Here is a 25,137-nt window from a genome sequence, read left to right on the forward strand (position 1 = left end):
CGTTGAATGAAACCAAGAATCTATCCAGAGACAGGAGCCGCCCACTATCACTCTCTCTCAGTAACTCCCCCCCTCCCCGCTCTCAGCCTGCGCCTCACGCTGACAGAGGGAGTCCGCTTGCTCAGAGGCACGGCAGTGAAGGTGCTGCATGTATTTACACAGAGCCCAGATAGTTAGTGCACTTCAGACAAGCGCAGAGCGGGGAGACCTGTGGACAATAAACAACAACGCTCCTCGCTCCAAAGAAGCTGCAGCTTAACCAGACCTGTCACAATCACAGAACTGGGACACACTTCTGCCTGAGAGGTAAGCCGTACAGTTCGGTGGGAGATCGGCAACTTTTCCAAACAAATATTCAGATCGCACACATTACTTCCGCCTGTCTGATAATCCTACCAATTCGCTCCGTGTCCTACTTTGACGAGAATGAACGAGTTGAATCCCAGTTTGATGGAGACAAGGCGGGAGGGGAGGGGGGGGGGGGGGGGGTTGGGGGGTGACAGGCCAGCAGCGTTAGACTGACTGACATCTCCTCAGCCAGCAGCAGGGGTTGTCGTCAAAAGACCGTTTGAAGGTCCAGATACATCCTGTTGACCCAATTCCTAGCCGGCTTCAATCTGTCATGATATGGGATTGGGGAATATTTGTGAGGTTGGAAATCTGAAGCCAGCTGGACTTTCCAAACTGAGGCGTTTCCTGTCATTTGTAATTGGATGACATCCCCACTGTTTGGGGCTGGGTGGGGGGGGGGGGGGGGGGGGGGGGGGGGGGGGGGGGAGGGGGAGGGGGAAGTTCCAATGATTAAATGGATAAACTGAACTCACTTGTGACCTTCAGTGATTATTTTTCAATGCATTTGATGCTATTTAGTGTAAACTTTAGTTGAGATCGTGGTATATCGTTACTACAATGCAGTATTGGGTGCAGCATTTGAAGACTTGGCCTGGTTGATCATTCACTCTGCGACGGCAGCTAAGATGTTTGGAGACAATTCTATCAATGTTGGCACAGGGCTAGAACAATCACTTGTGCCAATAATCACTTGACAGTCAGCGGGGATATTAAATAGATGTTCCTGGAAGTTGCATGGCGGACAATGTTCTTAAACTTTTCAGACAACACAATTTCTTCTTTCATCTATTTTTAAAAAAAGTTAAACTGTTAGAAATGTTAGAAATCTTATATTTTGTCCGTTTAATTTTAATCTGGGAAGGAAAACGGGAAACCCAGCAACCTAAGCTGACAGAGTGAGAGAGAGAGTGGGGCAGCTGTGCCAGGAGCTCTGGTTTTATAAGGAGTGGTGTTGGAATTCAATTTCACACAGCTGGGCTCTGTACTCCTGTGTTTATTATTCTGCTAGTTTGTTGAATCCAGCACCCTTTCAGAATGCTATTTACAGCTTGCCCTTGATATTTCAAGATCAGGCTGCAAAATTTGAATGATCCTGCAATTTGAACTAAAAAAAATGATACAGCTGAATGGGCATTCGAACCTCCAGAAAAGAATTAGAATTAAGGAACTTTGAATTAAGTGGGGTAGCTGGGTAAACAGACTGAAAATCAGGAAGCATTCAGCAGCGTTGATTTGTGTGAAACCCACGTCAATATCTGTTTGTGATGTCAGAGTAACTTACAATGCAAGTTCACTTTACAGACACTATCGACTGTTCTTTCTAAAATAAAAATCAAGACTGTAGCTTCGTTCTTGTTTCCTTAACATCCATTGCCAATTTTTCCAGATGATTGCAAAGCAGATTGGTCGAAAAAAGGGACTAATGGGGGCAGAAATCTGCCACCTTTATCTGTTTTGGCCTGCATGTGACTCCAGACCCACAATAATGTTGTTGACCCTTCATTGTCTTCTGCAATGGCCAAGCCAGCCATTCACTTCAAGGGCAATTAGGGATGAAGAACAAGTGCTGGCGTTGTCAGCGACACCCACATTCCATGGAAGAATAATAAAACAAATAGGAACAAGGGTACAGGTATCAGTAATGAATTTGTCACTGATTCGAAATGGAACACAGCTACTTGAAACTACAGCATTCCTAGTGGCTCAGTTGATATATAACTTAGCCAGAGATGTTGGAAAGACCTGAGAGTAACTACTAGACGTTCTTAACGTGGCTGACTGTAAATGGGGTTTTGGTAGAGCTATGACAGTTGGTTACTTTAAATAGCCTGAGGTCCTGCCCCGATTTCCATTCGGTGAATCTATATTTATTATATGGTAGGGGCTAGTCTAGCTCAGTTGGTTGGACAGCTGGTTTGCGATGCAGAGGTCAATAGCGCGGGTTCAATTCCTGTACTATCTGAAGAAGACCCCGCCTTGCTCCTTGCCTGAGGGCTCTCCCTCTTGCAGGGGAAAGCAGCCTATGGTCATCTGGGATGACGGCAAATTTATTCATATGGCACCTTTAATGTAATAAAACATCCAAGATACTTCACAGGGGTGAAGTACACTATGACATTGCGCCACATAAGGACATATTAGGATAGACGATCATAAAACCTTGTTAAATAAATAGGTTTGAAGGAGAGTCCTAAAGAAGAGAGAGAGAGAGGGAGGCAGAAAGGTTTAAGGAGGAAATTCCAGAAATTAAGAACTCGGCAGTTGAAGGTGACATCCACCAATGATAGAGCAATTTAAATTGGGGGTGTGCAAGAGGCCAGAATTGGAAGAGGGCTGCAGTCTCAGAAGTTGCAGACCTGAAGGAGATTACAGAGATAGGAAGGGGTGAGGCAAGGAGGGATTTGAAAACAAAGATGAGAATTTTAGAATCAGAGCTTTATTGAACTGGGAGTCAGCAAGCACGTGGGTGCTCTGGAACAAGAGTTGGTGTGCATTAAGATTTAGATTTATTGTCATGTGTACCGATGTACAGTGAAAAGAATTGCGTACAGTCCAGGCAGACTCCACACATGAAAACATAGGACATTTGATAAATACACAATGTAAATACATAGGCACAGGCATTGGATGAAGTATGCGGAGTGCAGTAATAACTCAGTAGAGGAAATGCGTAGAGAATCAGTTCAGTCCATAAGAGGGCCATTATGGAACCTCGGGGGAGATTCTCCGAGCCCTGCGCAGGGCTGGAGAATCACCGCAACCGCGCCACGACGCCCCAAATTGGCACCATTTGCGCCGTCGCGGTGCCGGCCGCGAGCCGCCGCCGATTCTCCGGTCCCGATGGGCCGAGTGGCCGCACCGATACGACAGAGTCCCGCCGGTGCCGTTCATCCTTGGTCACTGGCGGCGGGAATTCTGCGCGAGCGGCCGGGGGTGTTCTCCTTCACCGGGGGGGTGGGGATCCGATGAGGGGCACCAGCCTCTCCCCCCCGGACCTACTTTCTGGCGCGGCCGGCACCTGAACCATGTTGAGGCGGGGCTGGCGCACTAAAGAAGTCCCCCGCGCATGCGCGGCTTGGTGCGGCGCCCATTTGGTGCCGCGAAAGGAGGCTGGAGCGGTGTGAACCGCTCCAGCGCCGTGCTGGCCCCCTGTGGCGGCCAGAATCGGTTATACCAGGGCCCGGTTCGCGCCGTCATGAAACGCGACAGCATTCACGACGGCGTGAACACATGGGCTCCATATTGGAGAATCGCCCCCCACGTAACAGCAGGAAAGAAGCTGTTTTTGAATCTGCTACTGGGAACTCTCGGACCTTTGTATCTTCTGCCCGATGGAAGAGGTTGGAAGAGTGAATGACCCAGGTGGGAGGGGATCTTTGATTATGCTGCCCACTTTCTCAAGGCAGCGGGAGGTGTAGACAGAGTCAGTGGATGGGAGGTCGATTCGTGTGATGGACTGGGCTGTGTTCACGACTCTTTGCAGTTTCTTACAGTCTTGGGCCGGGCAGTTGCCATACCAGGCTGTGATACAACCAGATAGGATGCTTGCCATGGTGTATCTGTAAAAATTGGTGAGAATCGAGGTGGATATGCCAGATTTCTGAGGTTCCTGAGGATATATAGGCGCTGTTGTGCATTCTGGGTGATAGTGTCAACATGGGTGGACCAGGACAGATTGTTGGTGATGTGCACACCTAGGAATTTGAAGCTGTTAACCACCTCCAGCTCGGCACCATTGATGCAAACATGGCTGATCAAGAGTTTAGGATGAGCCCAAAGTTGTGCAGGTTGGAAGATGGGCCAGGAGAGCATTTGAATAGCAGGTTGAGAGGGCATATACTTCATGAAGTAATCAAGGGGTTCAGCAGCAGATGAGCTACTGCGGGGACAGAAATGAGCAATCTCACAGAGGTGGAAGCAGCTGATCTTGGTGAATACGTGGAAAGGATACCAGGAAAGGGGTGGAGTCAATCGCTTGGGAATGGAGTTTGTGGCAGAGACCAAAGTTTTCCCAATATTTACTTGAGGGAAATATCTGTTCATCTATACAAGCAGTGTGACAAATCAGAGGTAGCGAGGGGTCGATAAAGGTGATGGTGGTTAAGGTGCGCGGTGGTGGGAAGGAGAAGGAGTAGAGTGGGTTAGGTTGGAGGAGGAATCTTGTAAGGGGTCTAGTTTGAGGGCTATGGTGACGGAAGCATTGCCAATGGCTCCAAGTAGGTATTCAGTGAGCCCAGGGGTGCAGTCAACGGTGAAGATATGGAATCAGCTAAAGAGGCATTTTAGGGTGGAAGGGATGTTGGTGTTAATGCCTCTGAACAAGAATCAAAGGTTTGAACGGGGCGGGGGGGGGGGGGGGGGATGGATAGTGTATACAGGAGGTGGAGGGAAGTGGTGAGGTCAAGGTGAGGGATTTGTATTTGGAAGAAGGGTTCGCCAGTCTGGAGGAGATCAGGGAGAGGGTAGAGCTGCCGAGGGGTAGTGAGTTCAGGTATCTACAGGTTAGGGACTTTGCACGAAAGGTCTGGAAGGGTTTCCCTAGATTGCCGGGATACATCCTGCTGGAACGACTGCTGCTTCCGGATGTGGGAGGGGAGGGAAGAATTGGGGAAATGTACAAGTGGCTGGGGGAGCAGGCAGGCGAGTGGGTAGTGAAGATCAAGGAGAAATGGGAAGCCGAGTTGGGAATGAAGATCAATTGGGGAGTATGGAGTGAGGCACTGCGAAGGGTAAACGGGACCTCCTCTTGTGCAAGGATGAGCCTGATACAGTTTAAGGTGGTGCACAGGGTGCATGTGACCCGGGCGAGAATGAGTGGGTTCTTTCAGGGGGTAGCAGATGAGTGTGAGAGGTGTGGGCGGGGGGCAGCGAATCATGCGCACATGTTTTGGGGTTGTGAAAAATTGGGAAGATTCTGGGCGGGAGAGTTTGCGGTCTTAGCCAGGGTAGTGGAGGAGGAGGTGGATCTTTGGTGGTGATATGTGGGGTTTCAGAGAAGTCGGAGCTCATGGAGGCTGATGGGGAGTGGGGGGGGGGGGGAAGAGGAGAAAAATCTGTACAAACTGTATAGCTGATTGTTGGGAAGTATGTTTCCCGGAATGTTTATTTGGTGTAACCTACTTTGATACAAGTTTGTAATAAAATGCGTTTTAAAAAAAAATGTGGCAGTGGTTTTGGTGGAGCTGGATTTCATCAGCATACATGTGGAACTTGTATTGTGTTTTCAAAGTATATCCAAATTAGTTAAAGATGAGACTGGACTTGGCTTGATTTGTTCTCCCTGATGGTTGAGCATTTGAATGACACTCACAATCGCAGTTCAACTTGAATCAGGTTCCAGGACAGCTGTCATCATGGAAACATAACACAATTGTTTAAAATGCCTTACAAGTTAAAGGGAAGGAGACAAGATTTTTTTATTTATATGTAAAATGCGCTGAATTGAAAAAAATTTTGAAATTGGTTCTCTGAATTCTATCTGCACCTAATGTTTTAGGTTAAATATCCAAAAATGTCGAGAAACTCAATTAATGACCAGGACAAAAAGAGAAAATGTGAGGAACAAAGAACAGTACAGCACAGAAAGCCTGCACCGACCATGCTACGCGTGTAACCTGCAACCTTCTACACGTCCGGGATCCGTATCCCTCTGTTCCCATCCGATTCCCGTATTTGTCAAGATGTCCCTGAAATGTCCCTGCTTCCTCCGCCATCTCCTCCGGCAGCGTATCCCAGACACTCACTACCCTCCGTGTAAAAATACATCCCTCGCACAACTCCTTTAAACTTTGCCCCTCGCCCCTCGAACCTATGTCCCCTAGTAATTGATTCTTTCACCCGGGGAAAAAGCTTCTGACTATCTACTCTGTCCCTCATAATTATGTAGACTTCTATCAGGTCGCCCCTCAACCTCCGTCATTCCAGTGAGAACAAACCGATTTTAACCAACCCCTCCTCATAGTTAATACTCTCCATACCAGGCAACATCCTGGTAAACCTCTTCGGTACTTTCGCTAAAGCCTCCATATCCTTCTGGTAGTGTGGCAACCAGAATTGAACACTATGGGCGAAATTCTCTGCAGACCGTCGTAACGCCGATTTCCGGCGAGCAAAATTGGTGTAGATGACTCCGGCGTGGGGGCCTTCTTTTAGGCAGCTTTTCTCCGTTCCCGGAGGGGCCAGCAGCGGACTGTTTCACCAGCTGCGGAAGTGGTGAGACCCGGCGTTTTTTGGGGGGGGGGAGAGAGAGACAGACCGGCATTGGGGGTGGGGGGGGGGGGGGGGGGTGGGGAGGAGGAGGGGAGAGACAGACCGGCATTTTGGGGGGGGGGGGGGAGGAGGAGAGAGACAGACCGGCATTTGGGGGGGGGGGGAGGAGAGAGACAGACCCAGCATTTGGGGGGGGGGGGAGGAGAGAGACAGACCCGGCATTTGGGGGGGGGGGAGGGAGAGAGAGACAGACCGGCATTTGGGGGGGGGGGGAGGAGGGAGACAGACCCGGCATTTGGGGGGGGGGGGGGGATTGCGGCATCGGGGGGGGGGGTTGCGGCATCGGGGGGGGGAGTTGCGGCATCGTGGGGGGGGGGTTGCGGCATCGGGGGGGGGGGGTTGCGGCATCGGGGGGGGTTGCGGCATCGGGGTCGGGTTGCGGCATCGGGGGGGGGTTGCGGCATCGGGGGGGGTTGCGGCATCGGGGGTGGGTTGCGGCATGGGGGGGGGGGTTGCGGCATGGGGGGGGGGGGTTTGGGGCAGCGGCGTGCAGAGAGGGGGGGCGACGGATGCCCGGGGCCAACGCACCGTCGCCCCCCCCTCTGTACGCCGCTGCCCCCTACCCCACCACCCCCCTCACCACCCCTACCTCCCTCCAATGCCCCTACCCCCCTCCCCACCACCCCTACCCCCCTCCCCACCACCCCTACCCCCCTCCAACGCCGCCCCCCCATCTCTCGCAACGCCACAACCCCCCCTCTCAACGCCGGGTCCCCCCCCCCTCTCAACGCCGGGTCCCCCCCCTCAACGCCGGTACCCACACCCCGTCCCCCTCCCTCTGAAGGCCGGTACCCACACCCCCCCCTCCCTCTGAAGGCCGGTACCCACACCCCCCCTCTCTCCTCCTCCCCCCTTCCTTCCTCCTCCCCCCCTTCCTTCCTCCTCCCCCTTCCTTCCTCCTCCCCCCCTTCCTTCCTCCTCCCCCCTTCCGTCCTCCTCCTCCCCCCCTTCCTTCCTCCCTCCTCCCCCCCTTCCTTCCTCCCTCCTCCCCCCTTCCTTCCTCCCTCCTCCCCCCTTCCTCCTCCCCCCTTCCTTCCTCCTCCCCCCCCTTACTTCCTCCTCCCCCCTTCCTTCCTCCCCCCCTCCTTCCTCCTCCCCCCTTCCTTCCTCCTTCCCCCCCCTTCTTCCTCCGTTAGTGGGGGGGGGGGGTGCGGCGTTAGTGGGGGGGGGGGGGGTGCGGCGTTGGAGGGGGGTAGGGGTGGTGAAGGGGGTAGGGGTGGTGAGGGGGGGTTGGGGTAGGGGCAGCGGCGTACAGAGGGGGGGGGCGACGGTGCGTTGGCCCCGGGCATCTGACGCCCCCCCTCTCTGCACGCCGCTGCCCCCAAACCCCCCCCCGATGCCGCAACCCCCCCCGATGCCGCAACCCCACCCGATGCCGCAACCCCCCCGATGCCGCAACCCCCCCGATGCCGCAACCCCCCCCCCGATGCCGCAACCCCCCCCCCCGATGCCGCAACCCCCCCCGATGCCGCAACCCCCCCTCCCATGCCGCAACCCACCTCCCCCACACTGAACGGCGTCAACCATCATCAATGGTTGACACCGTTTTAAAGCTACTGTGATTTTCGCCGACGTGACCCGTGGCCACGTCGGCGGGACTTCGGCCCGTCCGGTCCGGAGATTTGTGAAAACAAAAATATAATGAAATCCCGCCGGCGCCAGCTGTTTTCAGAGGCTGCCGGTGGGATTTGCACAGCGCCGGTTTTTGGCCGGTCAGAGAATTAAAAACCCTGCGGGAGCGGGATTAACGCCGCTGCCGGCCGATTCTCCGACCCTGCGTGGTTTCTGGACCCTGCACATTTTTGTGTTGTGGGGATGAGCCCCACACAGACACAGGGAGGATGTGCAAACTCCACACAGACAGTGACCCAAGGTCGGGATGAAACCTGGGACCTTGGCGCCATGAAGCAGCAGTGCTAACCACTGCCCCACCATGCCACCACAAATATTACTTTATTAGCATTGTGCAATATTGTTACATTTAAAAAAGAAATTTAGATTACCCAATTATTTTTTCCAATTAAGGGGCAATTTTAGCGCGGCCAATCCACCTACCCTGCACATCTTTGGGTTGTGGGGGTGAAACCCACACAAACACGGGGAGAATGTGCAAACTCCACACGGGCAGTGACCCAGGGCCGGGATTCGAACCCAGGTCCTCAGCGCCGTAGGCAGCAATGCTAACCACTGTGCCTCCGTGCTGCCGCAATATTGTTAATTTGAGGGGAAAATATCCCAGTAATTATTTAGAAACACTGTGCAGACAGTAATTAACTTTTTTTTTTTATAAATGTTTTTATTCAGTTTTCGTATTTTATATTGAACAAATTACAAATTGTTAGGAGAGAGAAAAAAAAAACAAACAAAAACAAACACGCAAAAATTAACATACATATTTACAGGTAAGCATCTTCGTAGTAGTAACTGCGCCCCCCCCCCCCCCCCCCCCCCCCCCCCCCCCCCTCAACATGTTTATTTAGCTTGGTTTTGGGCCTTAGCTAGCCATCGAACCCCCGTAACGAACCTGTAGCCCCCCCCCCCCTCCCGCTACCTTCCCCCGACTATTCTTCCTCTTGTACATTGGCCACAAATAGGTCCCGGAACAGTTGCATGAATGGCTCCCACGTTCTGTGGAAGCCGTCGTCCGACCCTCGGATGGCAAATTTGATTTTCTCCATTTGGAGAGATTCCGAGAGGTCGGACAGCCAGTCCGCAGCTCTGGGCGGTGCTGCTGACCGCCAGCCAAACAGGATTCTACGGCGGGCGATCAGGGAGGCAAAGGCAAGGGCATCCGCCCTCCTCCCCAGGAATAGATCTGGCTGTTCTGAAACCCCGAAGACCGCCACTATCGGGCATGGCTCCACCCTCACTCCCACCACTTTGGACATTACCTCGAAGAAGGCTGTCCAGTACTCCACGAGTCTGGGGCAGGACCAGAACATGTGGGCGTGGTTGGCCGGGCCTCTTTGGCACCGTTCACATCTGTCTTCCACCTCCGGGAAGAACCTACTCATACGGGTTATTGTTAAGTGGGCTCTATGTACCACTTTTAGTTGCGTCAGGCTGAGCCTTGCGCACGTGGAGGTGGAGTTGACCCTATGCAGTGCTTCGCTCCAGAGTCCCCACCCGATCTCCATCCCCAGGTCGTCCTCCCATTTCCTCCTTGTTGCGTCCAGTACGGTGTCGTCCCTATCTACCAGTCGGTCATACATGTCACTACAGTTCCCTTTCTCTAGGATACTTGCGTCCAGTAGGTCTTCCAGTAGTGTCTGTCGTGGCGGTTGTGGGTACGTCCTTGTCTCCTTTCGTATGAAGTTTTTGAGCTGCAGGTAGACAGTAATTAACTTAAGCGACTGCCTCAGCCCTCATTAACGTGTAATGCACATTGCACCATATCGACATGGTGAACGTAAATTTATAATTGGTGGAAAGATTCAATATTTGCAACCTAGATAATCTGCACAGGATTTTTTCCATTCAGTAGAGGAATTATAAGACTTTGTCCAGCTTAAGTGCAAATATTGTTCAATATGGGGACTAATTAGATTCTATTTTAGCAGTAATCGCACAGGATAGGAAGAGCAAATGACACGTGAGGAACAAAGTAGAATAATTAAACAACATGGGTTTTCACTGCCAGTGAAAAGCATTAGTGTCCTCTGTGTGACATAACCTGTAAGAGGCCAGAGGACAATGGCTTAATCACAATTGTATCTGTGTTTTCTTCATCAGCAAGTCTCTGCTGATTGGTGCTTCTCACTACAGTACATTTTCAAAATCTGCTATGCAATGCAACTTTATCATGATATTTAATTTCAAATGGAGCCCAGCATATCAGTGCAAAAGACAATACTGAAGCGTTCATAATAATCTTCAGCCAGAAGTGCCAAGTGGATGATCCAACTCAGTCTCCTCCAGAGGTCCCCAGCATCACAGATATCAGTCTTAAGCCAATTCGATTCACTCCACGTGAAATCAAGAAATAGCTGAAGGTACTGGATACTGTAAAGGGTATGCGCTGTTATAGGCCAGGGTTTAGAGAATACCAAAGTATATCATGGAGTTCACCTGACCCATCCTCCCAAACTCGCCCTACCCCTCCAACACCTCCATCCCAACTTCTCCCCAGAATCCAACATCCCCCAAACTCCCCCCACCCCTCCAACACCCACAAACTCCTAACAATACCCCTAACATCCCTCCATCCCTCTATCACCCCAACCACCCACTCCACCAATAATCTCCAACCTCCCCTTCCCCTCCAATACCCCCAGCCTTCCCCACCCCTCCAATACCCACAGCCTCCCCCCACCCAACTAACAGCCCCCAACCTTCCCCCACCACTCCAAACTCCTCCAACACCCACCCACTCGCTCCAACAGCCCCCAGCCTTCCCCAACATCTCCCCACGCCACCAACAGTCCCCATCCAGCCTTCCCCACCCATACAGTAGCCTCCAACCTGCCCCCAGCACTCCAACATCCTCCCACCCCTCAAAACACCCCATCCCTCCAATACCACTAACCTTCCAACAGCCCACCATTGGCACCCAGGGCCGGCCCAAGGTACCGGCAACTCGGGCAGTCGCCCGGGGCGCCATGTGCTAGGGGGCGCCAGAGACTCGGGTCCCGTGCATGCGCAGTTGGGCCGGTGCCAACCAGCGCATGCGCGGTGGCCGCCCTCCCCCAGGGCGGCTCCTTCCGCCCCCCCCCTCCGACCCCCCCTCTGTCCGCCCCCCCTCCGTCCGCCGCCCCCCCCGTCACCCCTCCCTCCGTCCGCCCCCCCCCCCCCCCCGGCCCCCCCTCCCCCCCCCCGCCCCCCCCCCCCCCTCGGCCCCCCCCCTCGGCCCCTCCCCTCGGCCCCGCCCCCCCCTCAGCCCCCCCCACCCGGCCCCCCCCCCACCCCCCCCTCGGCCCCCCCTGGCCCCGCCCCCCGACCTCTGCCCACCTTTCCAGTCGCCCTCAGCTTCCCCCACTGCTCAAACACCCCTATTCCTCCAACACCCCCAACCTCTCCCCATCCCACCAACATCTCCACCCCTCCACCATGCCCCAAACTCCACAAAACGCTTCCAACTGCCAGAGACAGCAGCCCAGCAACTGGTGAAATTGTGATGAAATACAGACTTCTTAAAAATTGCAACCCTCATCCTGAATGTTCTGATTTTTTTTAAAGGTGCTTTTTTAGGCCTTCACCTTTTTCTCTGCCTGCTCAGACTTGGGACAGAAGAAACTCTGTTTGGAGCAAGAGCCCCAGAACCCCGAGGCCCCAGGAATTGCCTAAACCCCCGTCCCAGGCCCTGGGACAGGTTTTAAGGAATGTATTGACGGAATCGAGGTAACTGGAGAGGCAGAGGGACTGAGGGATGGAATTCCAGAATGTAGTATCCAATGTTGGGCTTCAGCCATGATTGTCAGTGGTGGGCAAAGGGAATCGGGATGCAGAAGAATCCAGAGTTGGAGAACTGTAAAGTGATCGGCGAGTTAGAGGTCAGGGTAGATGAAACCATGGAAGTATTTAAAGAATAAGATGATAACTTTCATTTGAAGCATTGATGTACCGAGGGCTGGTGTAGTTCAGGACTATTTTGGTTGAGTGGAACAAGTTATAGGCAGATTTTTGGGTGAATTAAGATTTACTGAATGTAAAGGATTGGAGGCTGTCCTCAAGAGCACTCGTATACTTGAACACAGAGGTGACAAAGAATGGGTGAGGGTTTCAGTAGTAGGTGGCAGACAAGTGATGTTACAAGGTTGGAAGTAAGCAGTCTTCGTGGTAGGGACAGTCTGTAGCATCAGAAGTTTAGTTGTGGGTCAGATAGGGCTTCAAGGCTTGTGGTGATCCACCACTATATATATGTGTGTGTGCCTCAAGGCTATAAACAGTTAAATTCAATCTGGGATAGTGGTCAGAGAGGAGGGTGGAATCAATGTAAAGGGAATGGAGTTTGTAAATGGGCCACAGGAAACACCTCCAGTTCTTTCAATGTTTGACTTGAGGAAATTGTAGGAGTGAATGCTGAACAACACAGAGGTAGTAGAGAGGCCAAAACAGATGGTAATTGGGTAGAGCTGAATGCAGTTAGCATACATGAAACTGGCAATGGGTGGAGATTTACATCCCCTCAGGCTGCCAGGATCTTCCTGTTCTCACCAAAGTCAATGGAGCTTTGAATGACTTGGCATATTTTACAGACATGACAGGGCAGTAAAATCCTGTCCCATGTATCTGCAGAGGTAGATCGTAGATGAGGGTCAAGGACAGATCCTTGGGGAACTCTAGCTGTAATTATGTGCAAAACAGGGGAAAGAAGCCACTTCTCGAGATGCAATGAGTGCAATCAGTACGCATGTAACACAACAAGGGCAGTCTTCCATGGATATCAGAGGCGAGGCATTGAAGGGTTGTATTATTGTACTTCCAACTGCACAAAAAAACAATTGACTTACTGATGTACCATCAATTGAACGCGAGACGAGTTGCTGAACAAAAGTATGGCTTTAATCTGCTAGATGTTAGCCCTGCGGTCGATTACAGTAGAAGGACGACCGCCGGGAGTGCTGGGTATTTATACCCCGCCCTGGAGGCGGGGTTAACTCAGCCTCTCGACCATTCGGGGAGCCGTCACATGACTGGTCTCAACCAACCGGTCGAGAGGCACATGACCGACCAGGGCCAATGGTAAGCCGGTGTTCTGAATCAATGGCAGGCAGCTATGCTAATCATACCACCACATTTACTACCTAGCTAAAGGGATTGGCCTAGATAAGGTATCAACTCCCTTTACTGTTGTGCTCTTGTTGGTGCATATTGCGCACCTCACAAAGCTCATATCTACTGAAGAAAGTGAGTCTGCAAAAAAATTATGTTGTTCATAAAATGTCACCAAGTGTCTGACTGAGAAGCAAATCTTTTGCAGTGCATCTTGTGATTGGTGTAAAAGCTTTTACGACATCATGTGCACTTTTTTGAACTCCACACTAGTAAAAGGTCCATCATACCAATCTTCAGCAAGCTTTGTCTTTCCTAGTAATACCCATTCTAGCACTTTCTGAGACGTCAGACTCTAATGTGGTGCATGGTATTAGCAAAGGTCCGTCCAATTTCTCTTTGATGTGTGTGGCCTGTTGTATTGCCCACAACATTAGGGAACCCCTGTCTGTTTGTCCTCTGTGCTGCAGATTCCTGATTGTTGTGTGGCTACAGCTGAGATAAGCGTGCAATGGAAACCCACCACGATAAAAATGCATTCAAACATGCTGCATAACCAGTATTACTTTGCCATTAACTGAAAGGAAGTATAAAAGTAGTCAGAAATTTGACTTATTCAAAAACAAATCCATGGTTTGCTAACATATTGAATGTTACATGAGTTAAAACAGCATTTCCTCTGAGTCATGACGATGAACACCAGACTTCCTTGTGTGTGTATATATATCTGCATGTGTTTTACTGCTTGATTGCCCATGATGTTGCACATCGGAAGTCAAGTGTAGCTGTCGGGTGAAGTGGAGTCACAGAGCAAAGATTAGTTAGCTGAGGGTGTAAAGACATAATTTAGGCCCCATATAACATAATACATTTTATCCTTATTCCTTTGTTACTGAAGGTGAGTGCTCCTATCTGTTTGTCCATTAACAATGGGCGGGATTCCCCGTCCCTTCACACCAGTGGGATTCTCCGTCCCTTCACACCGGAAAGATTCTCCGTCCCTTCACACCGGCGGGATTCTCCGTCCCTTCACACCGGCGGGATTCTCCGTCCCTTCACACCGGCGGGATTCTCCGTCCCTTCACACCGGCGGGATTCTCCGTCCCTTCACGCCGGCGGGATTCTCCGTCCCTTCACACTGGCGGGATTCTCCGTCCCTTCACACCGGCGGGATTCTCCGTCCCTTCACACTGGAAAGATTCTCCGTCCCTTCACACCGGCGGGATTCTCCGTCCCTTCACACCGGCGGGATTCTCCGTCCCTTCACACCGGCGGGATTCTCCGTCCCTTCACACCGGCGGGATTCTCCGTCCCTTCACACCGGCGGGATTCTCCGTCTCTTCACACCGGCGGGATTCTCCGTCCCTTCACACAAGCGGGATTCTCCGTCCCTTCACACCGACGGGATTCTCTGATCCTACTGCAATGAATGGCGATTTGGTTGAGCACCGAATTCTCCATTCTCGCTAGTAGCGGTTGTGAGGCGGACTGGCTACAGAGAATCCCGGCCAATATATCTCAAACACTATTGGATGGATTTCAATAAAACATGGGACATGGCTAGGGTATGGCTCAAGGAAGAATCACAGAAAAATACAGTGCAGAAGAGGCCCTTCAGTCCATCAAGTCTGCAACACCACAGGGAAAAACACCTGACCTACCTACCTAACCCCATTTCCCAGCAGTTGGCCCATAGCCTTGAATGTATGACATGCCAAGTGCTCATCCAAGTACCTTTTGAAGGATGTGAGGCAACCCGCCACTCCCACCCTCCCAGGCAGTGTATTTCAGACTGGCACCACCCTCTGGGTAAAAAAGATTTTCCTCAAATCCCCCCTAAACCTCCTGCCTCTCACCTTGAACTTGTGTCCCCTTGTGACTGACCCTTCAACTAAGGGAAACAGCTGTTCCCTATCCACCATTCCCATTCCCCTCACCTCAGGGTCATCCCTCAGTCTTCTCTGCTCCAGTGAAAACAATCCAAGCCTATCCAAGTTCTCTTCATAACTTAATTGTTTCATCCCAGGCAACAAGAACTGATTAGCTTTTTGGCGAAGATGTGAATCAGGATCCAGATTCTGGAAATTCTTTAAGGATCCATTAGCATTGGGAAATAGAATCAATTGACTTTTATTTCAGAATGTTGTGGATTGTCTCAGCTGCTGTGGTTGAATTTGTCTCAGCTGACAACATGTGAACAGAGTTTTCAGAACAGGTTGTTAGATATAGATTGGCCAGAAGCCTCCTCAATGAGGTGGAAGCTCTTAATTAAACTATTTTTAAAAAAAAGTTTTATAGTTACAGAGCATTAACCGGGCATGGACAAACTTCAAGGAAGAGCTGCATAATTGCAATAACATTGAGTTAACACAACTTGGGGGAGGTATGCAGTTTCATGAGTGTTCTTTTCACTTTAAAAAAATATTATTTATAGCTAAATAGCAAAACATATTGCAATTTGGGAAGCATTAAAGTGGAAATTCTGGCTGGAAGATTTGGTGTTTCTCAATATCTCAGTAATGTTGGCTGAGGGGCTGGATGTGCAACATTAAGGTGCTGGTAGGAAGATTGGAGGCAATATAACATAGCTTACATAGCTAGGCTCCATTATAAATGTGGTCATAGGAACTTCTAATTAAAGGTTTGCCACAAAAAATATAAGGAGCAATTAAGGCTTCCTAGACATGAAATGCACACAGATGTAATATGCTATTTATTCACAACATCATGTGATAATAAAGCACCATATTATACTACCATGACATCCTCTCCGACCATCACCATCTTATAGCTGGGTTGTGATGTCACCACTGACGAAAGGCTCAATTGAATTATCCATATCAACACCCAGATTATCAGAGCAGGTCAATGGCTGGTCATTCTGTGTCAAATGGTTCACTTTCAAACTGCTCAAAACGTCTAATGCTGAAGATAGGAATACTGGTGAATCAGATGGAGTACTCTCTGTTGAATGGATGCAGCTGCAGCAACATTCAACAATCTTGATTCTATCCAATTCAGGCGTTCACTCAAGTAATACACCTGCAGACTCAATATCCCCTTCTCCAACGATGACGCACTGTGGTTGTGATGAGCATGACCTCCAGGGCACATTGCAGCAACTCATCAAAGTTACAAGACCTCCACCCACTGCCTAGCAGCAATATTGTGGGAACAGCATCTCCTGTAAGTTTCCCTTCAAGTCCTACACCCTGACTTGGAATGGTTAACTCTTCTTTCATTGCTGGTGGTATAAATAATGATATTCTCAACCTAACACCATTATGGGAACAGAGTCTTCACAAGGAGCTGGTACATTATCACCTTCTTATTTTCCTTATCAGTGTCTCTCACACACACAGAAACATAGAACATTTATGGTACAGAAGGAAGTTATTTGGTACTTGGTGTCCATACCAACTCAAAAAAGAATGCTCCAGTACAATCCCACTTTCCAGCTACTGATCCGTAAGCCTTCAGGTTGTAGCACTTCCAAGAGTACATCCAAGCACCAACCTCTGTGCAAGATTATTTCTCAATTCCCATCTGATCCTCTGCAAAGTTGCTTATTGACTGCTCTGCTAAGGGTAGGAGGTCCTTCCTTTCTACTTTATCCAGGTTCCTCGTAACTTTGTACTCCTGAATTAAATCTCTCCTCAGTCTCCTCTGTCAGAAAGAAAACAACCCCAACACATCCCAAAGAACAAGTTAATAAAACCTAAGTATGTTAACATTCCCCATTGAAAAACGATACATGAGCAATTTTTATGAAAGTTTTTATGATGAAAAGCCTCTACTTACCGATTATATTTCCCTTTCGTGACCTTCTAACAGGACATTCAATGGCATTACCATCGCTGAATTCCCCACTATCAACATCCTGGGGGTTACCATTGACCAGAAACTGAACTGGACTCACCATATAAATATCTGTGGCTACAAAAGCAGGTCAGAGGCTAGGAATCCTGTGGTGAGTAACTCACCTCCTGACATCCCAAAGACTGCCTACAAGGTATAAGTCAGCTGTGTTGGAATATTGCCCACTTGCTTGGATGAGTGAAGCTCAACATCATCCAAGACAAAGCAGCCCATTTGATTGATACCCATTCCACAAACATTCCCTCCCTCCATCACTGACGAACAGTGGCAGCGTTTTGTACTGATGCACTGCAGGAACTCACCAAAGCTCCTTAGGTAGCACCCATCCAAACGCACACCAACTACCACCTGGAAGGATAAGGGCAGCAGATACATGGGGACATCACTACTTGGAAGTTCCCCTCCAAAACACGCACCATCTTGACTTGGAAATAAAATGTTTCTCCTTCACTGTTGCTGGGTCAAAATCCTGGAACTTCCTCCCTCCCTGTGGGTGCACCTACAGCTCAGGGACTGCAGCAGTTCAAGAAGGCAGCTCACCACCACCTTCTCAAGGGCAATTAGTGATGGGCAATAAATGCTGGCCTAAATAGCAATGCCCACATCCCATACATGAATGTTTAAAATTGCTAACGTTAATATTAAAATTAATCTGACACAACTTCCTGTAACATTGCGAGATGATAATCTATTATCCTTTCCCAAAACTTACTTAAAGTGCTCCAAAAATAAATCATCAAATTATTGCCTTTCTCAGTAACTATATGAAGTGTATCTTCGCTCACTTTTTATAATAATCTTTATTAGTGTCACAAGTAGGCTTACATTAATTAACACTGCAATGAAGTTGCTGTGAAAATCCCCCAATGGCCACACTCTGGCACCTGTTCGGGTACACTGAGGGAGAATTCAGAATGTCCAAAGCACTTAACAAACAAGTCATTCGGGGCATGTGGGAGGAAACCGGAGCGCCCGGAGGAAACCCACGAAGACACAGAGAGTACGTGCAGACTCCGCACAGACAGTGACCCAAGCCAGGAATCGAACCTGCTAACCACTGTGCTACCGTGCCGCCCTGGGGCATAATGGTGGAAGGATTCCCAAGTTTATTATCAGCCTGTTAACACTCCTTCCATTGGACTTGAACTTAGACCATTTGGTCCAGATGTAAGAGTTCTCATTGTGTCACAAAGCCTCCGACTTTCAGTAGCTGAAATGTCCAGTCTAATTAAAATACGGATACTTTGCAGTCAACTCCCACCATTCGCGACCCCGTCTATTGCAAATTTGTTTACTTGCACGAATATGTTTGTACACCTGGGGCGCAATTGACTGGCTGTGTCCCGCTGGAATCAGGACAGGACGCGACCAGTAGGTCCCTCGAGAGGTCTTTGCTGGGATTCCCGATGGACGCTAAGCCTCACGAGATCTAACGGGTTCTCGCGAGAGTTTGCGACCTGGATCCCATCCCCAGTGGGCAGGAGCCAGACTCGCAGGTTAAGTGAGTTTAAAAACTCACTTAACTCTGCCAACGCCAGATTGAACTCCCAGGATCTATCGGCCTCGCCGAGGAGAACCCAGCCGGGCGCCATTCAGCAGAGCTCCACACAAATGGGGACCGGGTGGAACGGAACCTGGGGGAGTCTTCCAGGCGATCGCAGGCCTTTGGGTGGTTGGTATCTGGGTGGGGTGGCACCCTGGCACTGCTGTGCCTGTGCCTGTGTGGCATCGTGCCCAGGCTGGGGATAGGGCCCGGGTTGGGGTGCAGGATAGAACCCTGCCCAGTGGCGGTGATTATTGATGTGCCGAAACTGTGGGCGGTAATAGGAGCAGATGTCCCGGACTTCAGATGTCCCGACAATAGGCGGATCCTATTGGGCGGAGGTTAGCAACACTGTCAAATGCTTCAACATGGCCAGGGGACATGATGGAGTTTTTATACCTTGAGAAGGTCAAATACACTGAGGGGTTCTATCGATTGAAGGGTTCTATCGAAGATGGCGGCTGTTTATATTGTACTTCAGAGAATTGGTCACTGTTAGCTGTTCGGGGGATGTTGGGGGGTGGGTGGGAAGGTTATTCGCCTTTTGTGGGGTTAGTTTTGTTGGTTTGGGGAGGGGGTGGGGGAGTAGGGTTGGGGTTGGTATTGTGTAGAAGATGTTTGTTTATGTCTTTTAAATTTTCTGTCTAAAATGTTGAAAAAATTAATAAAAATAATTTCCAAGGAAAAAAGATATATCTTTCCTCATCGTCCTTCCCTTAGTTTAGCAAGCTTTGGGAGGTCAGGGGAGGTTATGTGATTGGCGTGGAAGTGGTGTGCGAGGCATATCCACAGGTATGTAATCATTCCAAGAAAAGACTCCAGGATGGGGGACAAGTTGTATCTGGGGATTTCTACATCCCCAAAGAACAGTGAAGCTACCTCCACAGCTCTCTTACAAAGGGTCCAGATGACAATCTTGGCCCGTAACCCCAATGTGTCCACAATTGCTGATGTGTCTCAGCAGATCTACCTGCACTAACATTAGATGAAGCCCTAAGAAATCACTAGATAAAGGGACTGCATTGTTCACAAACCAGTCTTGCCCTGCATCAATGGTACAGCGATGCCATGAAATGTTTTTCTCCCTTTTACAATTACAAAGAGAACAAAGAACATTACAGCACAAGAACAGGCCCTTTGGCCACCAAGCCTGCGCTGATCTAGATTCCTTATTTAGACCTACTACTTATTGCCCAAACAATCTGTATCCCTCCATTCCCCGCTGTGTCTATCAAGATACATCTTAAATGTTGCAATTGTGCCTGTCTCCACCACCTCCACTGGCAACGCGCTTCAGGAATCCACCACCCTCTGTGTGAGAAACTTTCCCCGCACATCTCCCCTAAACTTTCCCCACTCACCTCGAACCTGTGCCCCCTTGTAATGGAGTCTCCACCCTGGGAAAAGCTTCTGTCTATTCACCCTGTCTACACCACTTGTAATTTTGTAGACCTCAATCAGGTCGCCCCTCAGCCTCTGTCTTTCCATAGCTATTCCATAGCTATTCTCCCCATAGCTAACACCCTCCAGACCAGACAACATCCTGGTCAACCTTCTTTGCACTGTTTCCAAAGCATCCATGCCATTCTGGTACTGTGGCGATCAGAACGACACGCAATATTCCAAACGTGGCTTAACTAAAGTTTTACACAACTGTAACATGACCTGCGAACTCTTGTACTCAATACTCTGGCCAATGAAGGCAAGCATGCCGTACGCCTTCTTGACCACCTTATCCATCTGCTTTGCCACTTTCGTGGAACTATGGACCTGAACGCCCAGAATCCTCTGTATGTCAATGCGAATAAGGATTCTGCCATTTACTGTATAATTCACACCTGAATTTGATCTTCCAAAATGCATCACCTTTCCTTTGTCCGGATTGAACTCCATCTGCCATTTCTCTGCCCAACTCTCCAATCTATCCATATTCTGCTGTATTCTCTGACAGCCCCCTTCGCTATCTGCAACTCCACCTGTCTTGGTGGCATCTGAAAACCTGCTGAGGAAAAAGGCATGCTCGCTTTGGAGTTAAACTTCCACAGTTTGTATCCAGTATTTCCATCCACTTCCAACTCTAGCTTAGAATTTCCAGCCCAGCTGGATGCAAATTCAACAATGTGACACAAAGGAGAAGACTCTGAATATAATATTTGACTGTTTTATTTTGTGAAACTTCCTAGGCTGGATTTTCCGACTTTGAGGCTAAGTCCACACGCTGGAATGGGAACGGTGGCATGTTACCACAGAAAAAATGGCCACTGGTCCTCCGTGTGACCGGTGGCTAGCATGCCGGCAGTGTAGAGCACCCAGCACTAGCTGTCTATATGGCCCGGAGAATTGCCGGATCCGTGGCCGCGCATGCGCACAGCGGCATCCTGCAGCGGCCGCGACGTGATCCACGGTGCCGGCTGCTCGCGGACGCGGTCGGCGAAATAGTCCCATCCGTTGGCCGCCTCGCGCGCCCCGGACCGCCCCCACGCGCAATGCCCCAGCCCCTAATAAAGTGTCGTCCCCCCTGCCCACGGATCAGCCCTCCTCAGACTGTGGCGGCGCTGGACTGAGTCCGCAGCTGCCTCACCAAGTTCCCGACAGGTGAGACAACACGCGACCATCGCCGCTGGGATCTCGGCCGGTCAGGGACGGAGCATCGGGGGGGGGGGCCTCAGGCAATGTCTCGTCGATATATCGCGTGGCGTACTCTCCGAGTATGCTGCTTTGCAGAGGGCGGAGCATCGTGAAAGCGGTGCAGTCCCCGATTTGGTTGGGAACATTTGATTCTTTGGCGATCGCCGAACGCGGTTCTGCCGTTGGCGACCGGAGAATCCAGCCCTCCATTTTTATATCTTGCCAATTGCAAACCATTGGTTAGACGTGTGGCCGTATAGTTTAGAAGCAATCTCTAATGTCTGTATTTTATTTTACAGATCATTACCACATTAGTAACCATCGCTATGGTGAGGCTAACCTTTGTAGCTACAAGCATTGCTGTATTTGTGGCTATTCAAAGTTTTGCTTTGATCGTCATCTATTCCAGACAAAAGGTTGATATATCCATATCTGAAGAACCGAATAAGAAGGTACACATCCTTATTCTTTCATCCTGGAGATCAGGTTCTTCCTTTGTGGGACAAATGTTCAGTCAACACCCTGATGTATTTTACTTAATGGAACCTGCCTGGCATGTGTGGGTCAGCATGTATCAAAACAGTGCAAAGGTCTTGCAGATGGCTGTTAGAGACCTTGTACGATCTACATTCATGTGCGACATGTCAGTATTTGATGCCTACATGCACGAAAACAGACTGGTGTCTGACCTGTTCCAATGGGAGGTCAGCAGAGCCCTTTGCTCACCACCCACATGTGATTACTATGAAAAAACGGACCTCAGCAATGAAGAAACATGCAAGAGACATTGCAACGCGTCCAAATTTTATAAAATGGAGGAAGCATGCAAAACATACAATCATATTGTGATAAAAGAAGTGAGATTCTTTGAGTTAATCTCATTGTTTCCTCTCCTCACTGATCCCTCACTCAACCTCAAAATCATCCACCTCGTTAGAGACCCTCGGGCTGTCGTTAAGTCGCGTAATAAATCCTTCCATGCACTAATGCGAGACAGTGGTATTGTTTTGGATTCTAATGGTAAAACTATTGAAAAAGAGAAAGCTGAAACGTCAACCTTGAAGTCATGAAAGAGGTTTGCAGAAGTCACGTCCAGATCCATGAGACAGCAACCAAGCATGCTCCAGATTTTCTGAAACAACGCTACATGATGGTGCGGTATGAAGATGTAGTAAGAGATCCACTTAATGAAATATCAGCAATGTATAAATTTGCTGATTTAACTTTGACTCCAAAACTTAAGTCTTGGATATATAACATCACACATGGAGAAGGAACTGGATCAGCTTTCAAAATAACATCTAGGAACGCTAGAACCATATCACAGGCATGGAGGACTGAGGTGCCATTTGCAAAGATTTTAAAAATCCAGGAGGCCTGTATGGGAGCCATGAATATCCTTGGATATCGATTAGTCGAGTCTGAACGTGAGCAGAAACTATTATCCCTGGATCTTGTCGTCCCGCTGAGAAAATACAAGTTCAGCTGGTTGAGGTCCGGATGAGAATCCAGTTTAATCATGAATGTCTTTTTGGACGTACAGGAACTTATTTCAGATTTTGTTCATCTGCTGTTTTTTGATTTAATAAAGTCTTCTGAAGTGTGTATAAAGTGCAGAAGGATTGCGAGATCCTTGGACAAACATTATTGAGCTGTCACATTGCAAAAGTTGTCACTGGCTTCAAAAATAAGCCACATGTTTCCCTGATGTTGTAATTTGTGATATATACAGTGGTTTCAAACACAGCACTACAATTACAAGATATGCACGTTTAAAGATGTAATTTATGCTATATTTAGCAGTTAAGTTTGCAGTTGGAATGTTCATTTTTGGGAGGACTGTGTCTCTGTGATAAATTCTGTGTTAATTCGATTTTTATTTTAGTTTAGTGAAGATATATTGTCCCTTTCAACATTGGTGGATTTGGACCTTGATGTGAGGCAGAAAGAATGTCCACTGCACTTGCGTGGACTACTTAGAACTGACTTTACATAATTGCATTTCTGGAAAGGACTCATACTTGCAATCACTGGAACTTTGCCGGAATGCTCTATGCATAAAATGAATGGGCATAACATTGTGAGAAATGCACCAGTGGGTTCCCATTGTTCACCTGCAGCTGGCAAATATCATTCAGTTAATTATATGCTTCATTTGAAAATGTACAATTAAAAGAGTTTCACTCTGAAGAGTGTGTTTGCCGAATCATCAGAAGCATTGCAGGGTAACAGTTCAGGGGGAAAAAACATTGTTAAGTTATTATTTGATGATTTTTTTTGTTCTAATCACAGCAAAGCACTGAGTTTAGAACAATAGGTCATTTCTACCTTGTGTACCCAGTGCCAATAAAATAGGCTTCCACATCACCACAGCATGGCCACAGAGAGAGTAAGGCTCTCTCTACTCTGCCCAAAAATGTGCTTTAATCCATTTTAGGAAGAAAATCTTGTACTACACCAATGCCTTTATGGTTTTTATTTCACTTTTTCTATACCAGTCATACTTGTTGGCTATCCAAATTAAACACAACAGAAAGTTTGGGGACCTTCCTCTCCTTGGCTACACCTGGCAAATTAGTTCAGACCTAATTAGTGCAAATTCTTCAACCAATTGAACATATTAAGCCATTTCATTGAATTGAAGATTGTAACTGTTCATTAGATCTTCCACAGAAGGTGACACACTCATATCCACATCCAGTCTCACACAGGAACGCTCACTCACACAGGAACGCTCACTCACCCAGTCACACACACACACACACACAGTCACACACACTCACACAGGAACGCTCACTCACACAGGAACGCTCACTTACCCAGTCACACACACACACAGTCACACACACTCACACAGGAACGCTCACTCACACAGGAACGCTCACTCACACAGGAACGCTCACTCACACAGGAACGCTCACTCACACAGGAACGCTCACTCATTCAGTCACACACACTCACACAGGAACGCTTACTCACCCAGTCTCACACAGGAACGCTTACTCACCCAGTCACACACACTCACACTGGAACGCTCACTCATACAGGAACACTCACTCACCCAGTCACACACACTCACACAGGAACGCTCACTCACACAGGAACGCTCACTCACACAGGAACGCTCACTCACCCAGTCACACACACTCACACAGGAACGCTCACTCACACAGGAACGCTCACTCACCCAGTCACACACACTCACACAGGAACGCTCACTCACACAGGAACGCTCACTCACCCAGTCACACACACTCACACAGGAACGTTCACTCACACAGGAACGCTCACTCACCCAGTCACACACACTCACACAGGAACGCAACACTCACACAGGAACGCTCACTCACCCAGTCACACACACTCACACAGGAACGCACACTCACACAGGAACGCTCACTCACCCAGTCACACACACTCACACAGGAACGCACACTCACACAGGAACGCTCACTCACCCAGTCACACACCACTCACACAGGAACGCTCACTCACACAGGAACGCTCACTCACACAGGAACGCTCACTCACCCCAGCCACACACACACACAGTCACACACACACACAGGAACGTTCACTCACACAGGAACGTTCACTCACACAGGAACGCTCACTCACACAGGAACGTTCACTCACACAGGAACGCTCACTCACACCGGAACGCTCACTCACCCAGTCACACACACACACAGGAACGCTCACTCACACAGTCTCACACAGGACGCTCACTACCCAGTCACACACACTCACACTGG

The 25,137-nt window shown here is 49.4% G+C and overlaps 1 protein-coding gene across 1 annotated transcript; it reads left to right on the forward strand.

Moving 5' to 3' along the window:
- The first annotated feature begins 103 nt into the window (after positions 1 to 103).
- chst6 (carbohydrate sulfotransferase 6) lies at positions 104 to 24,225 on the forward strand. The gene is given in 3 exon segments (XM_038806411.1): positions 104 to 306; positions 21,682 to 22,425; positions 22,428 to 24,225. Coding segments are annotated over 2 exon segments (1,176 nt in total). The 5' UTR covers positions 104 to 306; positions 21,682 to 21,708; the 3' UTR covers positions 22,887 to 24,225.
- Positions 24,226 to 25,137: the final 912 nt, after the last annotated feature.

The sequence above is a fragment of the Scyliorhinus canicula genome, chromosome 9 (genome assembly GCF_902713615.1).
Source record: "Scyliorhinus canicula chromosome 9, sScyCan1.1, whole genome shotgun sequence".
Lineage (NCBI taxonomy): Eukaryota > Metazoa > Chordata > Chondrichthyes > Carcharhiniformes > Scyliorhinidae > Scyliorhinus > Scyliorhinus canicula.